Raw genomic sequence first — 26,295 nt, 5'->3', positions numbered from 1 at the left:
AAGTGATGGTGTCCACGCAACTCCGCTGTCACTCAAGCCACGCTCCTTGAAATGCCTCATACAATGTTCCAGGAAATTCTGGCGCGTATTACCGTCTGGTGGCATATTCCTTTTGTTGATACTCACACAATGTCTAGGAAAATTAAATAAAAGAACTTCAATCATTGAAAGTTGACAAGTTGAAGAGGTTAAAATTAACGTCTTGTAAAAATGATAAATACATAGGTATTCATGTGAATTATATATACAGTATGGCGAAGTCGATTGTAAAATAGGACGGCGCTCTTCTTGAAGAGCAAATAAACGATAACATTCCGAAGGAGAAGTTGTTTTTGCAAAACCATTTGGATTTGCTAATTTTATGGTTTTAAGTCATTCTGAATCGAATTAGACCAAATTTGGAACAATATTTGTGTGTAGCCGATTTTTGACATTTTGTCGACGTTTTCTCAAAATCGGCTGGACCAATTTCAAAAATTTAAAAAGTCATCCAATGTAACTCGATGCGGACTTGCATCGATTAGTTTTGAGCGCTGAACCGTTTCTTTGTAATGCAAAAAGTTGTCATTATTTCGTCTATATAACATACTAAAATATGATAGGCTACGATAAGCGGTGGATTATAAAAATTCACCAAAGTTTAAAATTTCGTCGCGCACTCAAGCGATTCTAATCAGAATCTATGCTGAAGCATCAGTACGTTCTTCCTTAAAATCGATCACGTTATTAATGGGCGCCCCCTTATGATGTGCATATAGCATAAGAAGCAAAGATTTTAGAAAAATATAAATCTTGATATGAGATATTATATAATGTTTAGAATTCATATACAAAAAAGTCATTTTTTTTTTGCAAAGGAAATATTTTCTCACAAATGAAAAAAATTGTATTATATATTATATATGTTTGTATATATCGCGTCAGTACCATGAACGTTTTTTTTATTATGATATCATCATGATATTATTATGATATGAGTTATCAAGCAAGTAAAAACTAAAAACGTTTTTACCTTCCATAGTTGCATCTTCTTGGTGGTCTACGCGATGGTTCATATACACCCGGAATTGTTTGGTCCATACAAATCTTAGGAGCCACTTTTGCTATATTAATAGAATTTGTAATGAACAGTGCTGGATTTACAGTAGGGGCAATCGGGGCTACTGCCCAGGGCAGCAAATTTTTGGGGGCGGCAAAATTTGGATAGTGAGAAAAAAATTCTATACAATGTAATCAAATTTTTTTACCAACATTTTTATATTTCAAGAAATATAATTAACAAAACATAATACGATTGCAATGCAAAATTTGGGTTGAAATAACAGATAACTAAAATTTATTATTTTGCATTGCTTCCCTCTCCGAACGTAAATTTTCAAATAAGTTATCAAATTTGGCAATTTGGCAATTTGGCTAATATAAAGATTCGTAAACAAGCTGAAAGGTTAAGAAAAATATGTTCTTCAGTTTTCGAGCCCTCTTAAAATGGCGAATTTCTGCACTTCCAAGCTTATAGCGTTGAAAAAAAAATTAAACTAGTGACGCATGGCATTGTGCCTGAAGACAAATTATTGAAACATCCCGTACCGAAAATTACATTTTATAAAGAGCTTTAAAATGGAAAAAAATGAAAATTGAAAAAAATGACTCTCAAAACACATTTTTTCGTATTTTTTTAGAACTTTTTGCAAAGCAATCGCGCTGCGTTTAAAAATTAAAATTACCATTTTTCGTAATTCGTGGCAAAAACTAAGCAGCACGTCTTCTTGTCAATACAAATCTAATATTTTTTAATTATTCAAGTCGATTTCGGGAACACGGATCAACCGATTTAAATGATTCAATTCCTATTGTTAAGGAGACGTGCTGATTAGTTACTGGCCAAGGCAGGTCCAACTGTTTTGAAGATACGGGCCAAAAGCCAAAAATGATAATTTAGTAGTCGAAAAAAGAAGCGTCCAATATCATTCAAAAAAATTTACAGAATAAATAACTGCTTAAATTTGTGGGAGGCAGGTTTAGCGGTTTCGCTGATCCAATAAAAAAATTTGAAAAAGAAACATTTGGTGGAGAAAAGTGATCATAAGTCATATGCACATCAAATTATCTGATGTTTTAAAAATATTTTAACAAAAAGTATAAATTTTGTTTACATTTATATGGGTTATGTAACATTGTTTATTCGTTAGACTGCGACGCGGCGCTTACGCGCTCCTATATTTTGTCTCTACGCAGCTGAAGCAGCGCGATTGCTTTAAAAAAAGTTCGAAAGTTCGTAAAATTTTAGGGATGGGGCGGCATTTTTGTCACTGTGGCGCCAAATTTCTAAATCCGGCCCTGGTAATGAGTATAATAATAATTTGCAATAATTATGCAGATATATATATATATATATATATATATATATATAAATATGATAATTAGTATATAGATATCTTATTCGATTTAAAAATATTGCATTTCATTTCTTTACCTGTTCTACATCTATTTGAACTGGTTTGTGGCGATAGTTTACCTGAAAAAATATTACCGTGAGTGACAATATATCATTAATATGGCTTTGAAAAGCCAAGCATAAAGTAAATTTTGTTGAAAATTTCAATAATGCTGTATAAAACTTGCATAAAATTTTGCGAAGTGCTAGCTCTAATTTGATTATTATATAATTATCAAAGATAATTCTACCCACGTGGAGATGAAGGCATCGTCGAGATTTTCTGCGACCAATCGCTCACACTTTCATTCATTCGTGGTTTCGTTTCGGGTTCGCGGCCGATTGCATGAAAAGATGCACTGATCAAATCACCCATATTTTTGACTTCACATTCTAAATCAGAAATCGTCTTGTGGTAATCACTATGATTCCGTTTTTCAACCCAATCCATACATGCTGCAACAACGCCGCCAAACGACACCTCTGGCGCTTCTTCAGTTTGAGTCTGGGCTGAAACTAAGTAATGATTAGATTTTTTATATACTGTATGGATTTTTATATACTAAAAATATATGGTAAGATAACCATGCTGGTAAAGAAATAAATAGTTATGTGGTAAAATGTAAATGTGACAATCATTTTTTTCTCTCAAAACCCGGTTTTGTGTTTTAAAATTTTATTTACTTTTTACTTATATATTTTTAACTTCCCATAGGGTAAGTTATTGTAATGGGCCGAAAATCGAAATTGAAAATTTTTACATTTCTCAACGTTTTAAAGGTTTCTGAACATTTTGGCATACCGCACAAAAAATGGATGTGTGTGTGTGCGTGTGTGTGTATGTGTGTGTGTATGTATGTATGGATACAAATTTCCAGTCACGTTTCCGGGCGCACGGATCAACCGATTTGAATGGTTCAAAAAACATTCAATTCCTATTGATAGGGAGACGAGCTGATTAGTTTTTGGCAAAGGCAGGTCCGGCCGTTTCGGAGATACGGAGCAAGGAGTGCAGAAAATACAAATCGAGTTTTTGAGAGAAAGGAGCATCCGATTTGAATGATCTAAAAAACATTCAATTAGTAATGATAGGGAGAAGTGGTTATTAGTTTTTGGCAAAGACAGGCCTAACCATTTCGGAGATACAGAGCTAAATGTGCAAAAAATGGCAGTTTTTGAGAGAACTAAGCGTCCAATTTGAATGATTCAAAGAACTTTCTGCTTGTTTATAATTGATTTTGGAAAAAAAAATTTTGATTAGACAATGTTACAATATTTATAATAATCGATTTGAAAACATTCAATATTACACGAATATTTCGTTACGATACAGGAAGTTCCAGCAATTTGCCTTAAGGCACGATGCCACACACCCCACTAGTTTCTTATATTATTTACTTAACTTTTCTGAAATTCTTTATAGATTCATATTAATATAAACTTTTATAAATGTTGATAGTTTTTCAATTGAGATTTTAGCGAGTTTAATCTTTGGGCTCGTCTGGTTTATATTTACCCATAGTTTGCTCTTTGCAGGCAGTTCTCTTGGCTTTTGATTCACATGGTAGAATTGTTAATCCTGAGTTATCGCAAAGGCAAGCGTTTTTCGTGAATAATTTTTCCAGCTGTTTGCAAATGTTTTCATTCAAAGCGGCAACCGTATCCGTTTTCAATTCGGCGTCAGGTTCTTTCTGAGGAGGTTCAACACTCATAGTAGCCGCATTTACTTTTTCTATAGTTATGGGTAGTTGTTTTTCTGGAGCAGCAGCAGCAGAATCTCCCTGAGTGTTAGGAGTAAAACCTCCGCTAACTTTGACATTTATACCACTTTTTCTTGTGCCTAATTATATTAGCATTTTAGATAATTAATTTTTCATGAAATTATACTCCACAATAAACTTAATTTTTTTTAATTTATTTATTTTAATAATTTGCGTTGAAATGTGAAAAAATCAATTGAAATCTTTGAATATTTGGCCAATAATCTTATCCAAAAATGAACTTTATTGGAATTCATTTAAAATATTTTTCTAATGCCATGTTAAACGTTTCTGTGAAAATAAAAACAAAGTGTTCTTTATTGCAGAGTAACGCGCGATTGTCGAATATGATAATTATAATTATCAATAATTACTGATAATTTACGATTACATTTTTGACAAAAATACTACTCTGATAAATTATAAACTTAATCTTAATCTTTTGCGTTTGATTCGCTATAATATATTGGTAATATTCATTTCATATTTGGGTCATTCTTTTACAAACCGGACACTTTTTAACCTTGACATTTTAGAATTGTCTGAAAATTTGTTTACAGATACTATTCATAAAATCATTTGACACGTATTTCAGGATTTTGCTGAAAAAAATTTTTTGACGTAAATATTTACGATTGAAATATGGATTTTTTGCTCAATTTCTATGAACATCATCTGCGGTAAATTAATTATCTCCGGATGTGCTGATCCGATCAGTATTATTTTTTTTATTACACTCATATTGAAGTGAACTTTGTAATGATTAAAAAATTTTTTTTTGTTTTTGCAATTTTCTTAACAATAACAACCCTTAAATATTTACAAAGGTTTTACTCGGCCTTTACCCGAATTGAATCGATCCAAAAAAAAAACATATATTTTCTTTTTTTCTCTGCAACAAAATTCTTTTTACAATTTGTTGGAGGTTTTGTTACATCGAAAGATATTAAATATTTTCAAGCGCGAGCAGCGCTTTTCACGTCGTGGACCTCAAAGACTTGTACTCATTTGTCACTTTCGAATGACAATCTTATTGTTTTTCGGTTGACAAATATTTTATAATTTCGCTTCTGGCGAAAAATGAACATAAAGTTGAAAAAAAACATTAGGGGAGAGCGGAGCTTAAAAGTTCGTGGGTAAAAAGATCCACTGCCAATATCTCAAAAACAAGTAAAGTTAGAAATTTTTTGACAACAATATTTGAATGTAGAGGAATATTTAAGTTGGCTTCAACCCTTTCTGATATAATCTCTATTAAAGCTTACATGTGGGTGGGGTAAACAGAGTCAACCACACCTTCATACTGGCCTAGGTGTAAATAATAAGGAAATAGTAAATAAAAAATTAAATTAAGTTAGAAAAATCTATTTTACAATAGATATATTGATATATATATATATAATTATATATAAATTAATAGTTAATTAACTCTGCTGATAAATATTTCTGACAAAGCATCAGATCAAAGGTATATCTGGTATTTTCTTTATAAAAATATACGAATAAAATTTTTATGTTACATTGGCTATATAATTTAGCTATTATTACGTAAAATTCTATTAAAATTGAAAATAAGTCGATCCCTTTTTATCCAGGCTACGGAGTGAAGACGGAAAATGACGAATTTAAAAAAAGTGGCTGAAAAACATTTTTTTATTATTAGAAAAATCTAACTGAACAATCCGTCTACATTCAAATATTGTTGTTAAAAAAATTCTAACTTTACTTGTTTTTGAGATATTGGCAGTAGATCTTTTTACCCACGAACTTTTAAGCTCCGCTCTCCCCTAATGTTTTTTTTTCGACTATATGTTCATTTTTCGCCAGAAGCGAAATTATAAAATATTTTTCAACCGAAAAACAATAAGATTGTCATTCGAAAGTGACAAATGAGTACAAGTCTTTGAGGTCCACGACGTGAAAAGCGCTGCTCGCGCTTGAAAATATTTAATATCTTTCGATGTAACAAAACCTCCAACAAATTGTAAAAAGAATTTTGTTGCAGACAAAAAAAGAAAATATATGTTTTTTTTGGATCGATTCAATTCGGGTAGAGGCTGAGTAAAACCTTTGTAAATATTTAAGGGTTGTTATTGTTAAGAAAATTGCAAAAACAAAAAAAAAATTTTTAATCATTACAAAGTTCACTTCAATATGAGTGTAATAAAAAAAAATAATACTGATCGGATCAGCACATCCGGAGATAATTAATTTACCGCAGATGATGTTCATAGAAATTGAGCAAAAATCCATATTTCAATCGTAAATATTTACGTCAAAAAATTTTTTTCAGCGAAATCCTGAAATACGTGTCAAATGATTTTATGAATAGTATCTGTAAACAAATTTTCAGACAATTCTAAAATGTCAAGGTTAATTAGTGTCCGGTTTGTAAAAGAATGACCCATTTATCAACTTTCATCAAATTACAAAACTATGTAATTATATATGAGAGAAATGCATACCGGTACTAGGGTTGAAAACTGTTGACTCAATATTACCCAATTGTTCTGGCACTTTAAGAGGAACCACTGAATATTCGGATGATGTTCCATAAAAAATAACAGACAAACCACTGACAGCAGAGGCAACGGACATCTATATAAAAACCCAAAAAGTAATTGATTATCAATTATGTATTCATTAGCCTTATTTAAGTTATTTATTTATTTGTGTATTTTGTTTATATAGAACAATTTTTCAATAGCCGTTACTTTACTTAGAGTAGACTTTATAATGTAGAGTCTATATAATATTCTTTATGAATTTTTTGTCTCATATTTTTATGCACCTAAAAATCTTATATTAAGAATAATTGAAATATTTTTCAATATTGTAGAAAATAATTAGACTCTATTAGACTATGACGAATTATTTCTTTGTTTTACTATAACCTTATCTATTCTGTATATTACTATTACTGATGGATTACTAATCCACTCATTTGTTTTAATAAGTTTGGTTTAAATATCTAATATTCGTATATAACTTTGACGATTATTCATACATTAGTTCTACTTATAGGTTTTTCTGGCCCCAGTTGTAAATCGATAAGCTTGTATGTTCTGTGGACTGGACGTTCTACGGCGCTCGAAACTGAAGAAGTCCAACTGACAGAAGGTGCCTCGGTGGCTGCAACTTTCGGTTTAGGTTCTGCTTGTACAGCCCCTTCTGCCCGTGGTGGACTTTGAATATAATGTGCCTTTACAACTGTTGAAATAATCTAAAAGCATCGTGGAATGAATAAATCATAATATAATGGTAAATTCTAGAAAAATGCAATCGAAAAAGCTAAGTATATGAAGAATTTTTGTGCAATTGCACATTGCAAAGCAGATTTAAAATACAGATACAATAGATAGGAGAAATATATTTTTATGTGATTTTTGATAAATCGTCACTGTCGATTCACAAATATTTTTATAAGAATTAAATAATATTTTACTTGCAACATATCTGCTATTTGAGCTAAGAGAGACTTCTCAGGAATCACTGGTACAATAAGTTCTAAATTTGAACTATCCTTTACAGTTCTTGATAAAAATAGATTAACTGATTCTTGCATCTCCTGAATAGAATAAAAAATACATACTTTAATTCAAACACATCATTTTAATAATAAAAGTTTTTTGGAAAATAACTTACTCTAACAGATTTTGTCTGTTGAGCGAGATCATCGTCGCCTGTTGTCAATCTAACAATCAATCTTTCCATGGCCTTGTCCAATTCTTTTACTGCCGTTTCCAATATATTATTTTCGTTTTGTTCTTGTAGTACTTTTATCAAATTGTCTAAACGTTGGATAACTAATCTTGATACTGTAGGTAAATCTCCAGCAGCGTTCATTCCTTCAAGATCTTGCGACTGTACTTCCAATGACACAGTCTGGTTATCAGCATTCATTGCTCCAAGTGCACCCAGAGGAGCCTGGTGGAAATGAAAAACTTATATTATACTTATCGATTTGTGATTTTTTTGTAAAAATTATTCTATATTATCAACCAAAAATAATACAAAATATTTAGGCTTTAGCAAACCTGCTTTAAGAAAACCACCTTAAATAAAAAGAATTGAATCATCTTTCGCACATGATATTATTAAAATAACTAAAATTTAAAGCGCTATTATTTCGACATGTTCCATTATAACATAATATACATAACTTATGAAATTTATTATTTTTCGTAAAGATTTCAGATCTAAATTGAACACCTCAATTGTAGACAGACAGACAGTTGTTTGTACTGTAATATAGTAAATATATATATATATATATATATATATATATATATAAATTAAATAAGATTATAGGGTTGAACTTAAATCAATAGTGGATAAATTAATAATGGATAAAAATATAACGATGCACGTTCTGCTATGCCTGAAGTCACTGCAAAAATAGCTTGTAAAAAGATTATTTTTATAAAAATATTTGTGAATATCAATAGATTTGAGTTTAAAATTTTAGATTGTTTCTTACACTCAGCAGATAATCTGGATGTGGATGGCTTGATAAGAAATTCATAAACCCAGTGCTCGTATTTCCCTGGTTCTCTCTGATTCTACCGTTTATGGCGGCCATGGCATCCTGCACATTCTGCACTGTCGGTGTGACCGTGAACGCCGTTTGAACTTCTGTTTCTGCAACATCACGGTCAGGTTCGGGCATAGCCCGCTCCTGACCTGGAACTACCTCTGAACTTCTTAAAAGGTAAAGATAAATAAACTATTTTGCATGCAAATTTTTATTAATTTATTTAACACATTAAATTTAACAACCTGACATATGGCTGATATAGAAACTGAGGTTTATGTTTTAGGTGTCGCACGTATTAAAAAATGGCATGCTGGAATTTTATTTTCATCGTTTTTTTAGCCCTTCTATAAAAATAAGTTGGACTTTTTGGTGAAGTTCAATGCTATATCGAATTTCGTGTAATCTTTAGAAACATATTTTAAATATATAAATCCTTTTCGAATATTACTTAGTTTACGTATATTCCTGTAGGAGTACTATCGACTTATGTTTTGCTAACTTGTTAAGAAGAAAAAATTGACACGACACAGGAATCAATTCTTAAATATCGGTCAGTTTACTAAGAAAAAATTGACACGACACAGGAATCAATTCTTAAATATCGGTCAGTTTACTTATTAAATAAGAATTTTCAAAAATTCTACTTAAATAAAATACAAAATTTTAGTATTTCACAAGGCGGCATCTTGTAGTGAAAACAAAGTGCTTTCAGCTGGGAATTGCCCCATAGAATTGTTTTTGGTTAGTAATTATTGTTATTTTACAATGTAATGCTTAGACTCGGGTACTAGTGTGAACGCGTCATAAGTTCGAATCCCGCTACGCACTACTTGACATCGTGCAGTTGCGATGTCCATTTTCTATTGGAAACATAAGTAGATGAAAAATATGTTTTCAAGTGAAAATAGCCCATTTAGGTCACTGCGGAGTGAAATGGAAATCTCTCACACCAGTGGCGTCGGAACCGTGTGGGCTGTGTGGGCTTGAGCCCACCCATGAATTTTGATGGGGGGGCTCAGCCCACCCATCAATCTCAAAAAATTATATGGGCTAATATCTCTAAAAAAAACGAGACCACCGGCTGCCTATCTAAAAAAAAAAAAAAACGAGCCCACCCATCAAACATTTGGTTCCGACGCCACTGTCTCACACTATTGGTGTTGGAGTTTAACTCAGCCTTTTAAATTGCCCTTCGGCCGTATTATATTTATGTACAGAAAGTATAATGTTTATATTTCAAAACTAATATAATAATGTTCTCGAACAAATGCTAATATATTCGCTGAAAATGTTTAGATCGCTTGCTTACATAAGTTTGTTAGTAAAAATCAGCAATCTCTGAAATTATCGGTTTTAATTTTTTTATTTTGAGTTGTATATTAAAATTTCAAAATAAAAATTTTGACAGTAGCAGTGAAATAAATTCATTTAATCTACTTACATGTTGGTTACTATTAATACCAATAACAATAACAGATTCCAATATTTTTATATGTTTTGTATCATTATTTTTTATTTTTCATAATTGATAAAAGATGTCATAAATTTTTATCATATTTGGGTAACTGAACGTGGAATTTTTGACATTTTATTAATACAAACGCAATTTTATTATTTGTTTTTTAATAATGATAAAATTATATACAATTATGTCAATTAATAAAATTATTTAGCCGGATGTGTTGTATATTTTTATAACGCAACTTAGTTTTAATTTCTATTTTTTATATTACCATGTCATTGTCATTAATTTGCTACTAATAAAACAAATTCAAATACAAGTCAACTGCTCGATATTCGGAACGTTGAAGATTTACAATCACCGGGTTTACTAGTACAACAACTTTTCTTTTACTCTGTCTAATTTAAGTTAGAAATATTATCTAAAATTTATCTTTTATATTTTATTTTATTTTCAATTGATTTTCAAAAAGCTTTAAATCTGGTAATCATAATACAAATTTAACAAAATCAAGGGCTGAGTAAGACTATTTGAGCCTTTAAAAAATTTAACGTCATACTACTACGTCCAAGAATGCCTTGAACTGACAATCTCAAATATTTATTTCAAAAAAATTTAACGTCAACATGTATTGTCCAAGACAAAAAAAAATTAAAAAAGTTGATAAAGAAACTCAAACGTCTTTAATATGTTATCCGCATTTTCTCACACCCACTACATATTCCAGGTATCGAGAAAGTTTAATATTATTTGTGTTTTTCTTGATGTGTGTAAGAACGTCACTTTGCAATTTTTTTCATTAAAAATGCTTCTAAAAATATTAATAATTGTTATTTTTATTCGTCAAGCTGAATTCGTGCTTTTCGGCTTTATTTTTATCATTTGTTGTTTGTTTGTCATTATCCAATTGCACATTATAATGAAAAAGATATAATAAAAAAAAATAGTACATGACAGTTTTTGAATTATTAATATTGAACAAACAAATAAATTAAACACGGCGCCTACGACGCTATGTCTTATGGTTAGTATTAGCTTATAACATGTTTGAAAAATTGTTACAATAGAGTAATTCAAGAGGAAGAAATACAGACGACAATTTCCGCTGCACCTTCGTTATCCATGACTAGAATCGTTCCAAGCTTAGAATATATAAATCCGGATATTTTTGAAACAAGTACCATTCGGCATATTTCTGAGAATGAACCTTATCCTGCTGAAGAGCCTCCTCCACCAGAACCTCAACGTTCTGAGCCTAGTACTTTTTCCGAAGAAGTAGCAAGCTAATTGAATCATTTTCATCAATGATAAGATATTGTGATTTTTACAGTCATTTTAAGAAGTAAAAAATAAATGATATAGTCCAAAAACGTTTTTAAGTAATGCACAAGTGTTTTGAAATCTCGTTTTATTATTAGTTTTTAATACGGTGTATATTTTTTTGCAACATAATTTCTCTTAAGATCTTTCGATCAAATGAAAAGAACATGACTTGTATATAAGTTCTAAAAATATTTGCTTTATTTTACTAAATTCATATAAACAAAAACATCTTTGGGCTTCTACTCATAAACAACGCTTCCATCGGCTTCCTGTCTGCATATTACACTATCTAAGCTTATTGTTTGGTCACTCGGACATACAGAAAGCGTGCTGATGCTAGAAGAATCATCTAAATTGTGTCTATTTGTATGCAAAGTGAAATCTCTTTTAGAATGTGGTGTTCTCCACGAACAAACCTTTTCAGTATTATACCTGCGAGAATGTTTAGTTGCCTCTCTCTGCCGTGTGCGATTATCTAGAAAATAACTTATAGTTGAGCTAAAAAACGCTTCTTTCCTGGTACTATTTTCTTTGTACGGAGTTATTGGTCTTGGAATAGTATGACGTGAAGAATAGCTCATGCCGTCAAGTGTTACGGACACAATTGGCCTAGGAGGAAGAGCTGCAGGCTTTGAATGTTTTGTACAGCCCATAAATTGCTTTACTGCATTGCTTCTGGTATTAGACGGTTTTGCGTGAAATTGTTGTACTACCACAGGTTTTCTATGCATACTATTTTTTTTCCAAATTGTATTGCAAGATTTTTCATTTCTTTGCATCGCCATCGCTGAGAAACTTGTACAGACACTACAACTAGGATATTTTCGGATATGATCTGGCCAAGAACGTTTAGGTTCTGGTTCTCCAAATGCTTCAGGGCGTCTGAAAATTGTGGATAATATAGCTGATCTTTTAACTTCTTCAGGAATTTTATTAGTGACATCTATCCCACCCGTATACCTGAAAATACAACGTACTCTATTTTGAATATAAGATAATTCATCGTGCAAAGGAGCAAATTCGCGTTGAAATTGTCGACGAACTTGTGACATAGTGCGAACGCAACGTTGTAAATTATGCTCTCTATAATACATTGACTGCGCCAAATATTTTGGTTCAAACACAGATGAACCATCACCAAAGTTGCCAGAAGTGCGATCACTACCGCCGGCATTAATCGGTGGTATTTTTAAGGTCGCTGAATCACTCATTGGGTATTCTAAATAATGATTTTTTTTATGATTACTTATTTTAGATTGCATTGATATTGTATCATCATCACTTTTGTTATCGACATTATCATTTTGGTTGTTAACGTTGATTAAAGTTTCAGATACAGATATTGGACTGATTTCACCAGGTTGTTCCGCAATTTTTTCTATATCTGAGCAATATTTTTGTGTTTGTTTACCTTCACTATTGAGTGATGTTCCATCTTTAATAAAATGAAGGGTCATTTCATGTTGCTTTTGGTTTCGCATGTCCATATGAGTGAAAATTTCAGTTGCCTTCTGCTTTGTGGAGTCACCTGCGCTATTACAACTAATAATAGTTCTGCTCGCAGCTGGGCCTACTTGCATAGGTACGACGGTAATACTTAACTGCATATTAGAATTTACTGGTATTATGACTGAATTACTGGTTTTGATGGATGAAGCAGTTTTAATTCGAGTCACAAGCGGTTGCACTGCTTCAGTCTGAACTCCAATATTGCTCATGCATCTCCACGTTTGCGGTTTGTACTCCTCTTGTTTTTCATTATCTTCACTCGTACCCAATTCGGAATAAATCGACTCTTCTTCTTCTATAACAGTTGCAGTGAAATGTGGAAAAGGTTTCTTATGATTTTCTGCGTCGTATTTTTGTTCTACCGCATCCGGTTTTAAATCATTCATGGCTTTTTGAAGCATTTCGAATGGATCTCTGTCTAAATTCATTTCACTGATTCTTATGTCGTCGTTGCCATCGCCAATACCTAAGTTTTCCTCGGGATTTCTTAGATCGCTGTTTTCATCGGGTGGTTTCAGCAGCAATTCTCTGCTGAATCGAAGCATTGAAGCCAGATCGGTCGGGCGATGTTGGACTCCGTGCCTGTGCCGAGGACAACTAGACGCGGCGCACCTCACGTCGCACTTCACTGACCGACTCATACGAGTAACCGACTCATTCATTTTTTCTTTTATTTCCAATAATCGCTTATGGGATTCAATTTTATCTACTGTCAATTTGTTTGACCGTTTCTTAGACTTATTTGCGTCTTCCATGTCAGAATAAGCGTTCAAAATTAGTTAACACTCAAGTTAATTTGAATATTTTTTTTTGATATGTGTAAATATCATTGTTACTAATTCTGTGAAGCAACAAAATATAAATGTTTCATTAGATTGAATTTAAAAGCATTTTTAAAATATAAACATCAAAAGCTTACTCACTTATTGTTGTACGTTGCATGAAATGTTCCGAAGTCAATAATTACTTTGTATTGACTACTTTAAATATAACTTTTAATTTAGATTTTTCCACTGAAAAAGAAATGTCAAATATAATGATTTTGTTTGTGTTCAAAAATCAAGCCTGCCTGCGATTGAATCACAAATATTTGGCTGATCATTTTTATAAAATAATTTAATGAAATAGAAATCATTATGTAGAAACACAGATTATTCATGATTATTATGCATTCTTCTAAAAATCATTTATTTTATATGTGCTTCGTCAATAGCAAAATACATCATTTTTAACATAAAACAATTGCGTCAGCCTTATAATTTACAACAGATTTGACATCAAAATTATAAAATGTAAAATAAAAAATAAGTGTATATGAATATAGAGGGCAAAGACACATTAACTCAAAATGGAACTTCAATAGCACCTAAAATACATCAAATATTATTCAAAAATATCTAAGTTATCGCAGATTATAAAGGTAGTTATTATATTGCACTTCGATGCTTATATTTGTTGATCTTATTTTATCTCAATTGTTCTAAAGTTTCTTTTAAAAAAAATTCAAATATTTATTATTTCTGTAGCAATACATCAACATGGAGTCGTGTTCTTCATTGGATTGCGACCCGCAAAGCATTGGATATCCAAATATAAAATGCAATCCGGGCGCATCTTCATGTCCAGGTAGAGATAAATGTGGAAAATCGAATAGAAAATGCTACTGCACTACGACACTTTTTCCTAAACAAGATCCAATCAAAAAAGCTCGCAGAACTTTTGAAAAAGAATTGCTACCTATCAATAATAATTTATCAGACCTTCAGAACAAGGTAATTGCTTGAATTGTTTAGAGCATTTATTGAATATAAATATATTTTAGAATATTTATCGACTTATATCTGGCAATTTTATTCTAATTAAATAGCTTATTGGATTAGGAAACATTTCTAATACATTTTTTAATTTAATATATTAATGACATCATTCCTGAAGCACTACTTAAAATATTTATTAGACAAAGCGCATATAAATTTTTTTACTTATATGCAATATTTTTTTAACTGTTAGTATTATAATAATAATTTTATATCACAATTGAAATATGTGCGGTTTCAATGACTACCTTCTATGTAATTACACAATGAAAACATAATTTATTAATATATTTCTCTGCTCTACGGTGTGAGGACTATTTTATTTTAACTTTGTGTTATATACCTTCATCTCATTGATTATGTATGTGCAAATATTTATGTTAAAAAATCTGATTTCATTCACAACACGATCAATTAAAAATGAATGTTAGGTGTAACAGACATAGAGTATCCTAAAAACTATATATATACAATTTTTACATACGATATTCTTAATAATAATATAAAAAATTCAATAGGTGAGATCAATGTACATTAATGAAATGAATGATTGCATATGCGGTGCTTTTATTCCTGATAATCCTTTTCCTGACCCAATGCAAACCTGCACGTGCGCAAAGTTTCTTGGACAACAATCGACCGATAAAAGAACTTGCGTATGCCAAGGTAATTGAAATAAAATATTCATTAATGCCTAATATGTACATTTCACTTTTGAATATAGTTAATTAATTTAAACCAAAGAACCAAAATGTTTCTATTATCTATAAGGCGACTTTGAAAGGCCTTGTACTACAACATCTTCGTAAAATAACTGGTGTTTCAGAGGAATCGCTGCCTACTTTTTCATCAAAAAGTTCAAAAATGACATACTCTTCATTTGTCGATGAAAATCAAGGTGCCCCATGTGTGTGCGTGGGAGATGTCCCATTCGCAAGATCAGGAAAATCAACTAAAGGCAAATCAAGACGTTCCGCAAAAAGATCGAGGTCAAGATCTAAGGGTAAATCGGAAAAGGTAAAACGTTTTTTTTCTTTTTTGTTTCTGGAGCAAATTTATGAAATATTTTTTAAAACTAGCTGTAAGTGGAATTCTGTCTTAAGGCAATTAAGGCATCGTGCCTTAAAGCAAATTGCTGGAACTTTCCGTACCAAAAATTATTATTTTTTTAAAAACAATTAACATTTTTTAAAAAAAATTACTTCGAAAAAATTAGATTTTTGAGAAACTATAAATTTGACAAAAAATTACTTCAAAAAAAAAATTTCTTTTTTGAAAAAATTTTTTTGAAGAGAAAAATATTTTCATTTTGACATATTTTGGAAATTCTGAACTTTTTTCAAAGCAATCGTACTGCTTTAACTGCATAGAGATGAAATGTCAAATCGCGTAAGCGCCGCGACGCCGTCTAACGGATAAACATTGATCGGAACCCATAGGAATGTAAAGAAAATTCATACTTATTGTTAAAACCTTTATAAAATATCTGATAATTTGATGTGCATATGTCTAATGATCATTTTTAACCGCCAAATGGCTTTTTTTTACTTTTTTTCATTAGATCTCCGAAACCGCTAGACCTGCTTTCATGAAAATTTTATCAATTCTTCATCTTGTCAATACAAGTAAAATGTTTTTTGAATCACTCAAATCGGACGCTCCGTTCTCTTAAAAACTGAGTTACCGTTTTCGGCACTTTTTGCCCCGTATCTTCGGAACGGCTAGACCTGCCTTTACCAAAAACTAATCAGCACGTCTCTGTATCAATACAAATCGAGTGTTTTTTGAATTATTCAAATCGGTTGATCCGTGTTCCCGAAATCGTCGACGAAAATTTGTATCCGCACATACACACACACATACATACACACATAAACACATACATCCATTTTTTCTAAGGTATGCTAAAATGTTCAGAAGGTTTTGAAACGTAAAGATATATAAAAAATTTCATTTTCGATTTTTTTGCGATTACTATAACTTGCCCTACGGAAAGTTAATAATAGTGCATTAGATCATGAGTACAAATTCATCTGAATAGAAAACAAATCGAACTAATTTGACCACTAATGATGCGTGCTTTTTCCTATTTTTTCATCACATCACCAATTGTTGTATATAAAATATGTCTTAAAATAGAAAATACTATATTTTCTATTTAAATTATTTAACTAGATATGAATATTAATATGTTTTTATTCACTATGTTTTCAATATATATTTACGCAATATATTTACGTTCTTTATAGAGCCACAGAACTTCAAAAAAAGGGAAATCCAAAAAGTCTCATAAAAGTTCTTCCAGAAAGAAAACATTACAGGTTGGTTTGAAGAATAAATTAATCGTGTATTTTTATATTTATCATAATATTTAACATTCTAATTTATTAATATTAAATCATATTTATTCTTTATCCTCTCCAGGCGGAAGTCGAAGAGACTCCAGAAAGCAAACTGCCTCCTTTAACGGCAAGTCAACAAGAATTAATGTGCCGGTATCCATAGACTATTTTTATCCATTGATTATTTCTGCTTACAAAATATTTTAATTTAACTGGTAAAATATTCTACAGACGCTTGCTAGCATTGGCCCGCAACATGTTTTACAAAGGACCAATTTCTCACTACCTAAATCAAAATAGTCCTGTATATTATAATAACATTTGTGATTGTCCTTCCATGGACGCATTGGCAGATCCAAGAGATAAAAATCCCAAAAAAGAAGTTTGTGCATTGACAACAACTGATTTTCCATTAAGACCTGGGCAGGCAGTGGTGAGCAACTATTGTAAACAAAAATCTTGATATGTTTAGATTAAACTTTTCTTACTAATTAAATACTATTATTTAATATTTACTGCTCTTATGATTTTTGTTCATCATTATTGATCATTATCACTAATTTCAGACAACAGACCCAGATGATCCAGCCTTATTTGAAGAAATTAAATCTCAACCAGTAAGAAGATCAAAAACAAAAGAACCTAAACCGAAACACAAATCTCGAAAATCTAAAAATCCTTCGGTTATTAAACTGAAATTACGCTTGAAGAAAAGTAAATCCGGCACGAGACGCCCAAAAAGATCTAAGTCAAGACGTTCTTCGAGGCATTCAAAGTAAACCTAACAATAATAACCATTCTGTAGAATTCAAAAAAATATTTAAATATTTTGTTAAACTTGAATTTTATGTTAATGTTTTTATTTATGAAGCTAAATAATTGTAGTAACGATTATTATGTAACTAGATCATCATATAATACTGGTAGTACTACAAATAGTTCAAGATCTTCGCGTAGCAGCAGTAAAGTTGGCGGATGCAGAAGAAAGAAGTACAAAGACAAAAGCCGTGCTAAAAGATCAAGCAGAAGCCGCAGTTCTCACAGTGGACGAAATAGAGGTAAATTTACATCATAATAAATAATTTATATGTTTATATAATACATATACTTTTTTGCAGAATCTCGATCGAGTTTTTCTGGAGGTTCCAGTTGTGGTCGCAACCGTAATGATGGCCAATATAGATAAAAAATCATTTATTGTACTAATTAATGTATGTTAAAAATGAAACACGAATTGCAAAATTGTTTAATAGATTTTCCAAAGGTAGGTGTTTGCTTATTTTTCAAAATCATTTAAATGCGACAATATTGAAATTTTTAACAAGATATTTACAAATAAAGATTAAGATAAACAATACAAAATAAAAATTAATATGTTCAGTTGAATGCAATAACCAAGAACAAATAGTTTTTTATGAGTTTATTTTATAAAAAATTGAAAATTGATATACGAGTTAAGTTCACTAAATACACCTATTCCTACAATACTCATTTTACACATTTTCGATCCAGTTTTTGGAAATAATTTATTTTTCAACGAAAATTATTAATCTTGCATTTACACAAAATTATAAGTACTAAGGCACTAAGCTATAATTTGCTTATATATACAATAACATTTTTATTTATTTTTTTTATCAAAACGAAAAAATAATGTTCATTCTTATTCATTGCAACCAACTTAAATGATTTTTAATTTTAATTTTTATCAATAAAGAAAATGCAAAATTCAGGTTTTTTTTATATTTGTTTAGTCATCGAAATAAAATAATATTTTCATTATTTATTGAATATGTTTGATATTAAATATATTTATATTTATTTTTTATTTAATGTTATTCACCATATTACAAACTGACAAAAAGGGCTTCTCTATATAGTGATATAGCACGATTTTCCATATGAGTGAATTTTTCAAATTATATCTTCTGCGTAAAACAGGATAGGTGGATATTGTAAATTTATTAAATTTATTAAATTATATGTAAATTTAAATTTTAAATATTAGATTTTGCAGTCTGACGAATATCCAATAATTTACCAAATTGACATATAGACTAGTCTTCATCCATTTTGCATAGCTGATTTTATTTTACAAGTTACATCTTCAACAGTCGTATTACTTGCTAATATAGTTTTATTTCTTGATCTTGAACCCTAAAAAATAAAAATATTTATATTTACCTCCGCACTTTAATGATATTTGGAATAAATATTTCATTAGACTAACCCTTTCAAGTGATATATCAGTTTTTCTTAGATTTAGTATTGAAGCCAGATATTTTATTAGCTCGGTATTTGCATCTCCATCAACTGGTGGCGCATTTATTTGTACCCCAATACCATCTACAGAAATGTCTTAAAATAAAAAATAGAGAACATATACAATTATTATTTGATATTGCAGTTCAATCATAAAATTTTCATCCAAAAATCAAAAGACAATTTAGCAATTGTTGATGTAGTAAGTTTTGTTAAATAACTATTAAAACAATTAAAGAATATAATTGTTAATTTGTTAATTAGTTCTTGAATGATTGGTTAAAAACTAAATATACTTGCAATGAATTTTTCAGGATTATGAACAAAATATGTAATAAGTTTTGGTAAATTTTAAGAACATTTATATTGATTTTAAGTACTCTACATTCTACAAGTTCTAGTATCTAATAATACCAGTGTCAAGTTACTAAATGCTTAATTTTAAAATATGTTAGAAACTTAAACAAAATTATTACAATTCGCACCAGTTATGCAATTCAATTTAGCTCCAGGTTTTGCTAACACCTTAATACAAACATTGCCAGTTTTAGAAAGTGATATTGGGGAAGGTTCTTCTGTATTTTCCTTAACCTATATAAATAAATAGAATTATTAGACTTTAGAATAAAACTTGCAGAAATAACTTCTTACATTTATAGCTTTTGTTTTGCTTTTACTTTTTTTTGACATATTTGAAATGTATTTTGAATATGTAGTTTTTAAAGTTCTCAATCTCACAGAAATAAATAATTTATCCATAAAGTAAGCAGAAAATATCACAGAAAACTAAAAAGGTTAATTATTTTGGAAAAATTGTATTGAATGTTTTACATGTTTGACAGATATCCTAGCAACTCGCCGTTTATAAATATATTTGGTTGTCCGTTTTTCTTTACTTAACGAATAGGTCGTTTTATAAAAACGACGTAGAGAAATAAAACGGTCGATACAGTTCGAAAGTCTACGACACGCAACTACTTAATGTTAAATATATAGTTAATAGTACAATTTGTATTTACAATTTACTCAAGAACTGGAAGATGATTCTTCTTTACATTTTCTTGAGGTAAAACTCATTAATAGAGGTTGGTCCGGGAGGTACATCCATGTTTACTTATCTATGCTTAATTGCTGTATGTTTATACTAAAAACAATGTCTATATAAATGTTACTGTGTTCTATGCTCTATGTTTTATTTCGGTTGTAAATATTTTCAAAATAAACCAACCCTAGATAATATTAGAATATGTTGTAAACTTACACAAAAATTACACCTTTACACCTTTCTTAGTAACCAACATAAAACATTTAAAATACTTTTTCATCGGCTCACTAGCGCCAAATTTGCGACTACAAATGGACCCTTAAGTAGCCCCTGAACGAGAATTTTGTTCTGAGAGAATAGGCCCTGCTTTGAATGTTGATGAATGTTTGAAGACATGCGTGGTTAGGGTTATGAAAATGGAAAAAAATGAAAGCAAAATTTACTTTGGAACGAGAATCTTAAGGCTTTTTTTTATACCTAATGGGAGTCCATACTCTAAATACTCTATATAGAAGTTACTTTTATATTACTTTATATACTCTAAATTTAATAATTAGTTTTTTTTCAATATAGTTCAAGAAATATGTATAATTTCTTTGCATTTTTACTGATATTTGGACAATACTTCTAAATACGTTCAAAATTGATCACTAATTACAATTGAAGCAATCTGATACTCTGAATATGACGGGAAAGCAAGGATGATTACAAATCAGGTCTTACGATATCAATAAGGAGAAGTTTACGATGCAATTTTGGATATTGTAAATATTAAATAATGAAAAATTAAATTAAATTAACATTTTAAAAATCCAACATGAAATACGAGTGCTATGATTGAAAATGAAAAGCTAGTTTTTTTAGCAGGGGTCGCATGATTTACTCAAAAGAATAAATCGCATAATAAATAAGCACGATGATTCAAAACCCAAATATAATATTGCACATACGCTAAAAGTAATTGATTTAGAATATTTCTGTAAGTGTCACATGTTTTTTAATACTGAATCAAGCATTGCAAGGAATAGTTGGTGTATAACAAAAATTAAATGTAATTTAAATAAAATATTAAAGAATGTGTAGTATATAAGTAACTGTTTTTGAAATTACACTGAAGATGAGGCATACCATGGTCTCGAAACGTCTGTAATTATTAAATAAAGTGTGTGTTAAAAATCTGAGTGTTGTATTGTTCATATTTAACATTTAATATATATATAATATATATATATATATATGTGTGTGTGTGTGTGTTATTTTTAAATTTAAATAAATCTTAACGGTAAGTTTTCATTTTGATGATGGTGCACTTGAAAAGTTTGCAGATGTGTCAGAGCAATGTGTCATTCAACACTTCATTTGAACATGTGCAATTTTTGACACTTCGAGGTTATTCGAAATTTTTGTTAAATGATTATTTATTCCTTATTGATTATGGTTTTATTTTGTCCCACTTGTGCAAATCTCTTATGTGTTGAAGCAGGGGCCGGAGGTGATTTGCGTTACTCTTGTCATACTTGTCCATACGTATATCCAATTGTCAAGGAAATTGGACTTAAAATATATCCCAAATTAAAGGTATGAAAGAATTAATAATAAACAGTTTTTGGCAAACATTGTATTTGTTTCAGTATTAACTAAATTGTTTAATTCACGAAAGTTCTGATGTTCTTTCGTTAAACGCGTAAAATTTAATATTCTGCAATATTGCGCAATATTTTTGTCTGCATCATCGGCAGTCATTGGTTCATTAAATGTTTTACTTTTAAATACTTGTTGACTAGCTATGTTGACTTAGTAATTAATATATTTATTAACCAATATTCCTAGAATTGTTTTTATTGGATGTTTATTAGTTTCAATTCTTTATTAACAATTCTTTATTATTTTAGGAAATTGGTCATGTTATGGGCGGTGCTGCTGCATGGGAAAATGTAGATTCTACTGATGCTGTATGTCCTTCTTGTGGCCATGGTCGTGCATATTTCATGCAAATGCAAACACGTTCTGCTGATGAGCCGATGACTACATTTTATAAGTGCTGTAACCAATCCTGTGGTTATAATTGGAAGGAATAGTTTTTAGTGTTTTGATGAAAGGATTAGATAAGGATTCACATGGGTATTTTCAAGGCAAGATCATTGCTTACTAATCGATTTAATATATCACAGATAATAAATAATTTTATTAAAATGGGTGAAAGGCAATTGGCAAATGATTGCATTGTGCCGTCACCTAAAATTAATAGATTAGAGAAACCAAAAATTATATCTTGTAGTGAACCCCTAGCTGTAGACTGTGCTGTGAAGTTATTAGTATCGGGTGAAGTTATAGCACTACCCACTGACACTGTTTATGGAGTTGCCTGTAATGCAAATGACTGTGCGGCACTACGGCATTTATATGATATAAAAGCTCGTAATGAGGCTCAGCCAATAGCAATATGTGTGAGTGACCTTTTCCAATTTCGTCAATACACTTTATCATACCATTTATCTGATGATTTACTAAATGATCTACTTCCTGGCCCAGTTACAATAATTTTATACAAAAGTAACTTATTAAATAGTCCATTCCTAAATCCTGGTATTGAAAAAATAGGTATTAGAATACCAGATCATAAGTTCATAAGAACTATTACGAAATTATGTGGATTTCCATTAGCTTTAACAAGCGCAAATTTAAGAGGAGAACCAAGTTCTTTGACCATATCAGAATTTAGTGCTATCTGGAATAAACTTCCTGCAATTTTTGATGGTGGAAACATTTCTGAAGACCCCAAAAGCAGAGCGGCATCTACTATGGTAGATTTATCAAAAAGTGGATGCTACAAGATTCTAAGGGAAGGCATGGCTTGCCAGGAAACGGAAAATGTTTTGCGCAAATATGATTTGAAAAAATATAACAATTGTATTTATATTTAATAAATATTTACATTTGATATTCTAATACATTCTAAAGTAATAAATTAGCTATTGTACATTTCTACATATACTTGTCTTGTCTTTGTTTTGGTATATATGATCCTAACTTTTGCCATCTTGTGGGGGGCCAAATTATACAAGATGCTTTTGCTGTTATTAGTCCTAAAGAAACTGGTCCAAAAAAATTACTATCTAATGAATGACCTATGTAAGAACGATAACCATTTTTAAAATAAAAAAGCAATGAACTATTTGAAATGAGCTTACCAGTGTGATCTCCTTCAACCCAACAGTGGCCTTCAGGAATTTTCATATATGGTCTTTTGTAGTAAGGGGTGTTTATAATATCTCCTTCTAGTGCAACAACTCTTTTAATTATTATTTGTTCAGGATTTTTTGGTGATATCAAGGAAATGATATCACCTCTGTTTATATTGTAATCACGGACAGCCCAGCGTGATAAGTAAACATAATCAGTTTTTGATGCATTTGGGTTCAGGGCAGGTTGCATAGATACGCCTAATTGAACATAATATTTTTGGTGAGGGTTACAATTTCTCAAGTAATACTCTCTAATGTTGTAATTTCAAACCTTCGACTCTTGCTACATAGCCAACGGAATCAAAAAATGTGATGCTTATTGGAATACCTATAAATAAACTTTTAAATAATATATTCACCCTCATGGTGAATTATAACATACAGAAATGTGCTATGGTGTAAGTAATTGGTATTTTAAATATCATGTTTAAATCAAATTGCATGAAATATTAGAGGTTATGTAAACTACTGTATTACATCTGAAAACTTCAAATTGGCTGTAAATTCTGTCCTATCGGGCAACACAACTTTGATATTGAAAATCATTGGATCAGATGAAATTCTAATCAGAATACTGAAAAAACAATTATTGACTTATTTCATTATTTATTAGAAGATATCTATTAATAGATAATATATACTACGCTTAACAATAATATCACATCATAGCACAAATCTTTTAAATATTAAATGTAATGTTTACACTATAAATTCAATTCGTTCATAATAAATATAAGAAAAGAAATTAGTATTAGTATTATTGCTTTTTATTTGCAATGTATAGTGAACAGCAAATGTGTAGTAAATACTCATTTTTTTATAAAAATATATATATATATATATATATATATTTGTAAATTTTAGCAGCCCAACAGTCGAATTAAAAAAAAGAGATTAAATAACAAAATTATTTATTCCATTATACGTTTCGACACTTGATGTGTGTCATCATTCAGTAATCTAAAAAACATTTAACATAAATGCACAAGTGATGATAATATAAATGTATAAAAGGAGGAAATTATACATACCAATTTATCATCACTTGTGCATTTATGTTAAATGTTTTTTAGATTACTGAATGATGACACACATCAATGTCGAAACGTATAATGGAATAAATAATTTTGTTATTTAATCTCTTTTTTTAATTCGACTGTTGGGCTGCTAAAAATTTACAAATATGTATCAACGTCGACGAAACTTTCATCATATATATATATATATATATATATATATATATATATATATATATATATATATATTGGTTTATTGTTTAAGTTTGTTATTATATATTCGACTAATATTAATATTTAGTGTAAATATGAAGGCTTTCTTCAAGTCAAAAAATATTATAAATAAAAAGTAATATGCAAATAAAATTTAAATATTTTTATGTAAACAATTTACTGAAAAACAAATGCATTTGTTTACTGGGTGTATTTATAAATAATATAATATTTACTGTGCAAAATTTTCACCTTGCATTCTATCTGCATTTTGAATAATCGCTAAATGATAAGTGTTTTTGCAATGTTTTGAAATGATTGACGCAATATCATAACAGTTATTGCACAATCAGCAATTAAGATTAGTAGAACAGTTTAAATTTATCGCGTTTACCGCTTTTCAGTTTTACAAGCTAATAATTAGATCAGGTAATACTAACATTTGAATTTTAACCAATGAGATCACGCCACACGGCATTTAAATGTGTGGATGAGACAATTATTATCTCTTTACGGCAGTTTTCAGTAGATGGTAAAACTTCAAACATAATTAAGGTTATTGTTTTTTTTTGCAGTAACCGGTTGGCCACGTATTGGTATACGTTTATACCAATTTTTAAATTATTTATTAAAGTTTTATATTATAGCACAATGTTAATATTAAAAGCTTTGTTTATTTTATCGGCCGCAAGTTTTTGTTTAGCCGGTGAAGAACACGTACACGAATTGACAGACGATGACTTTACAGCAAGATTGGGTGAATTGGAAACCGCTCTGGTGATGTTCTATGCACCATGGTAATTATATATTATTCACTTATAACTTGTAGGCATATTTATACAATTTTAACGTTTTAATGTTAAGGTGTGGACATTGCAAGCGTTTGAAGCCCGAATTCGCAAAGGCTGCTGAGACTCTTCAAGGAGATGAAACACCTATTGCTCTAGCTAAGGTAATAAAATTTCATCTAGTTTTGATGTTCTGACATATGTTAGTTATAAATTTGCGCAAAATTAAATGATAAAATAATAAACAAAAAATATGATTGTGCAATTCTAGGTTGATTGTACTGAAGGCGGTATAAAGCACTTGTGGAAAGTTTTCAGTTTCTGGCTATCCAACTTTGAAAATATTCCGTAATGGGGAATTATCACAAGACTATAATGGACCTCGAGAAGCTGGTATGATATATAAACAATTGTCTATATGTAATGCAATTATGGTACAATGTTATAATGCTTTAAGTGAATTTCATCAATCTTTGTTCCTTTAATTCTAATTTAATTCTTACTATATAAATAATTCTCATCAGGTGGTATTGTTAAATATA

General features: G+C 30.1%; 5 protein-coding genes and 1 pseudogene across 5 annotated transcripts in view; 4 read left to right on the top strand and 2 right to left on the bottom strand.

Annotated features, from left to right (window-relative positions):
- The first annotated feature begins 14,563 nt into the window (after nucleotides 1-14,563).
- LOC113383556 (serine/threonine-protein kinase PRP4 homolog) lies at nucleotides 14,564-18,370 on the top strand. Its single transcript, XM_026621817.1, has 9 exons — nucleotides 14,564-14,797; nucleotides 15,361-15,508; nucleotides 15,669-15,859; nucleotides 17,092-17,163; nucleotides 17,267-17,337; nucleotides 17,416-17,617; nucleotides 17,751-17,959; nucleotides 18,091-18,242; nucleotides 18,303-18,370. The coding sequence occupies exons 1-9, from the start codon at nucleotides 14,564-14,566 to the stop codon at nucleotides 18,368-18,370; spliced, it is 1,347 nt and encodes a 448-aa protein (XP_026477602.1).
- An 878-nt stretch (nucleotides 18,371-19,248) lies between these two features.
- LOC113383545 (UPF0235 protein C15orf40 homolog) lies at nucleotides 19,249-20,308 on the bottom strand. The gene is made up of 4 exons (XM_026621807.1): nucleotides 20,098-20,308; nucleotides 19,932-20,037; nucleotides 19,415-19,542; nucleotides 19,249-19,341 (listed from the first exon to the last, which is right to left on the bottom strand). Exons 1-4 carry the CDS (start codon nucleotides 20,203-20,205, stop codon nucleotides 19,249-19,251), a joined length of 435 nt encoding a protein of 144 aa, XP_026477592.1. The 5' UTR covers nucleotides 20,206-20,308.
- Nucleotides 20,309-21,921: 1,613 nt separating this feature from the next.
- On the top strand, nucleotides 21,922-22,595 carry LOC113363363 (DNA-directed RNA polymerase III subunit RPC10-like). The gene is made up of 2 exons (XM_026605855.1): nucleotides 21,922-22,069; nucleotides 22,384-22,595. Exons 1-2 carry the CDS (start codon nucleotides 21,926-21,928, stop codon nucleotides 22,567-22,569), a joined length of 330 nt encoding a protein of 109 aa, XP_026461640.1. The 5' UTR covers nucleotides 21,922-21,925; the 3' UTR covers nucleotides 22,570-22,595.
- On the top strand, nucleotides 22,584-23,385 carry LOC113363362 (annotated as a pseudogene).
- Nucleotides 23,386-23,476: 91 nt separating this feature from the next.
- LOC113383534 (mitochondrial inner membrane protease subunit 2-like) lies at nucleotides 23,477-24,208 on the bottom strand. Its single transcript, XM_026621797.1, has 3 exons — nucleotides 24,008-24,208; nucleotides 23,683-23,934; nucleotides 23,477-23,619 (listed from the first exon to the last, which is right to left on the bottom strand). Exons 1-3 carry the CDS (start codon nucleotides 24,099-24,101, stop codon nucleotides 23,477-23,479), a joined length of 489 nt encoding a protein of 162 aa, XP_026477582.1. The 5' UTR covers nucleotides 24,102-24,208.
- A 1,251-nt stretch (nucleotides 24,209-25,459) lies between these two features.
- LOC113383523 (protein disulfide-isomerase A5-like) overlaps nucleotides 25,460-26,295 on the top strand; it is a 3,535-nt gene continuing 2,699 nt past the window's right edge. Inside the window, exons 1-3 of the mRNA XM_026621786.1 lie at nucleotides 25,460-25,762; nucleotides 25,830-25,917; nucleotides 26,025-26,101. Of these exons, the coding sequence (XP_026477571.1) occupies nucleotides 25,617-25,762; nucleotides 25,830-25,917; nucleotides 26,025-26,101 (311 nt within the window). The 5' untranslated portion in view covers nucleotides 25,460-25,616. The remainder of the gene's footprint in view (nucleotides 25,763-25,829; nucleotides 25,918-26,024; nucleotides 26,102-26,295) is intronic.

This window comes from Ctenocephalides felis, unplaced genomic scaffold (genome assembly GCF_003426905.1).
Source record: "Ctenocephalides felis isolate EL2017-DRISC unplaced genomic scaffold, ASM342690v1 CF-g0.4_SCAFFOLD_00845, whole genome shotgun sequence".
Taxonomy (NCBI): domain Eukaryota; kingdom Metazoa; phylum Arthropoda; class Insecta; order Siphonaptera; family Pulicidae; genus Ctenocephalides; species Ctenocephalides felis.
The sequence above is the reverse complement of the archived record's forward strand: the minus strand, read 5'-3'. Positions and strand labels throughout refer to the sequence as shown.

What these genes read in the sequence shown, in the direction of transcription:
- LOC113383545 (XM_026621807.1), bottom strand. Translation starts at nt 20,205, where the DNA reads ATGGATAAATTATTTATTTCTGTGAGATTGAGAACTTTAAAAACTACA. An exon ending in GCAAAACAAAAGCTATAAAT is followed by an intron (nt 20,038 to 20,097) that starts GTAAGAAGTTAT and finishes TTATTTATATAG; the next exon opens with GTTAAGGAAAATACAGAAGA. An exon ending in CTGATATATCACTTGAAAGG is followed by an intron (nt 19,342 to 19,414) that starts GTTAGTCTAATG and finishes TTTATTTTTTAG; the next exon opens with GGTTCAAGATCAAGAAATAA.
- LOC113363363 (XM_026605855.1), top strand. Translation starts at nt 21,926, where the DNA reads ATGGTTTTATTTTGTCCCACTTGTGCAAATCTCTTATGTGTTGAAGCA. An exon ending in AAATATATCCCAAATTAAAG is followed by an intron (nt 22,070 to 22,383) that starts GTATGAAAGAAT and finishes TTATTATTTTAG; the next exon opens with GAAATTGGTCATGTTATGGG.
- LOC113383534 (XM_026621797.1), bottom strand. Translation starts at nt 24,101, where the DNA reads ATGAGGGTGAATATATTATTTAAAAGTTTATTTATAGGTATTCCAATA. An exon ending in CTATGTAGCAAGAGTCGAAG is followed by an intron (nt 23,935 to 24,007) that starts GTTTGAAATTAC and finishes ATGTTCAATTAG; the next exon opens with GCGTATCTATGCAACCTGCC. An exon ending in GGTTGAAGGAGATCACACTG is followed by an intron (nt 23,620 to 23,682) that starts GTAAGCTCATTT and finishes GTTCTTACATAG; the next exon opens with GTCATTCATTAGATAGTAAT.
- LOC113383556 (XM_026621817.1), top strand. Translation starts at nt 14,564, where the DNA reads ATGGAGTCGTGTTCTTCATTGGATTGCGACCCGCAAAGCATTGGATAT. An exon ending in CTAAGGGTAAATCGGAAAAG is followed by an intron (nt 15,860 to 17,091) that starts GTAAAACGTTTT and finishes CGTTCTTTATAG; the next exon opens with AGCCACAGAACTTCAAAAAA. An exon ending in CGTTCTTCGAGGCATTCAAA is followed by an intron (nt 17,960 to 18,090) that starts GTAAACCTAACA and finishes TTATGTAACTAG; the next exon opens with ATCATCATATAATACTGGTA.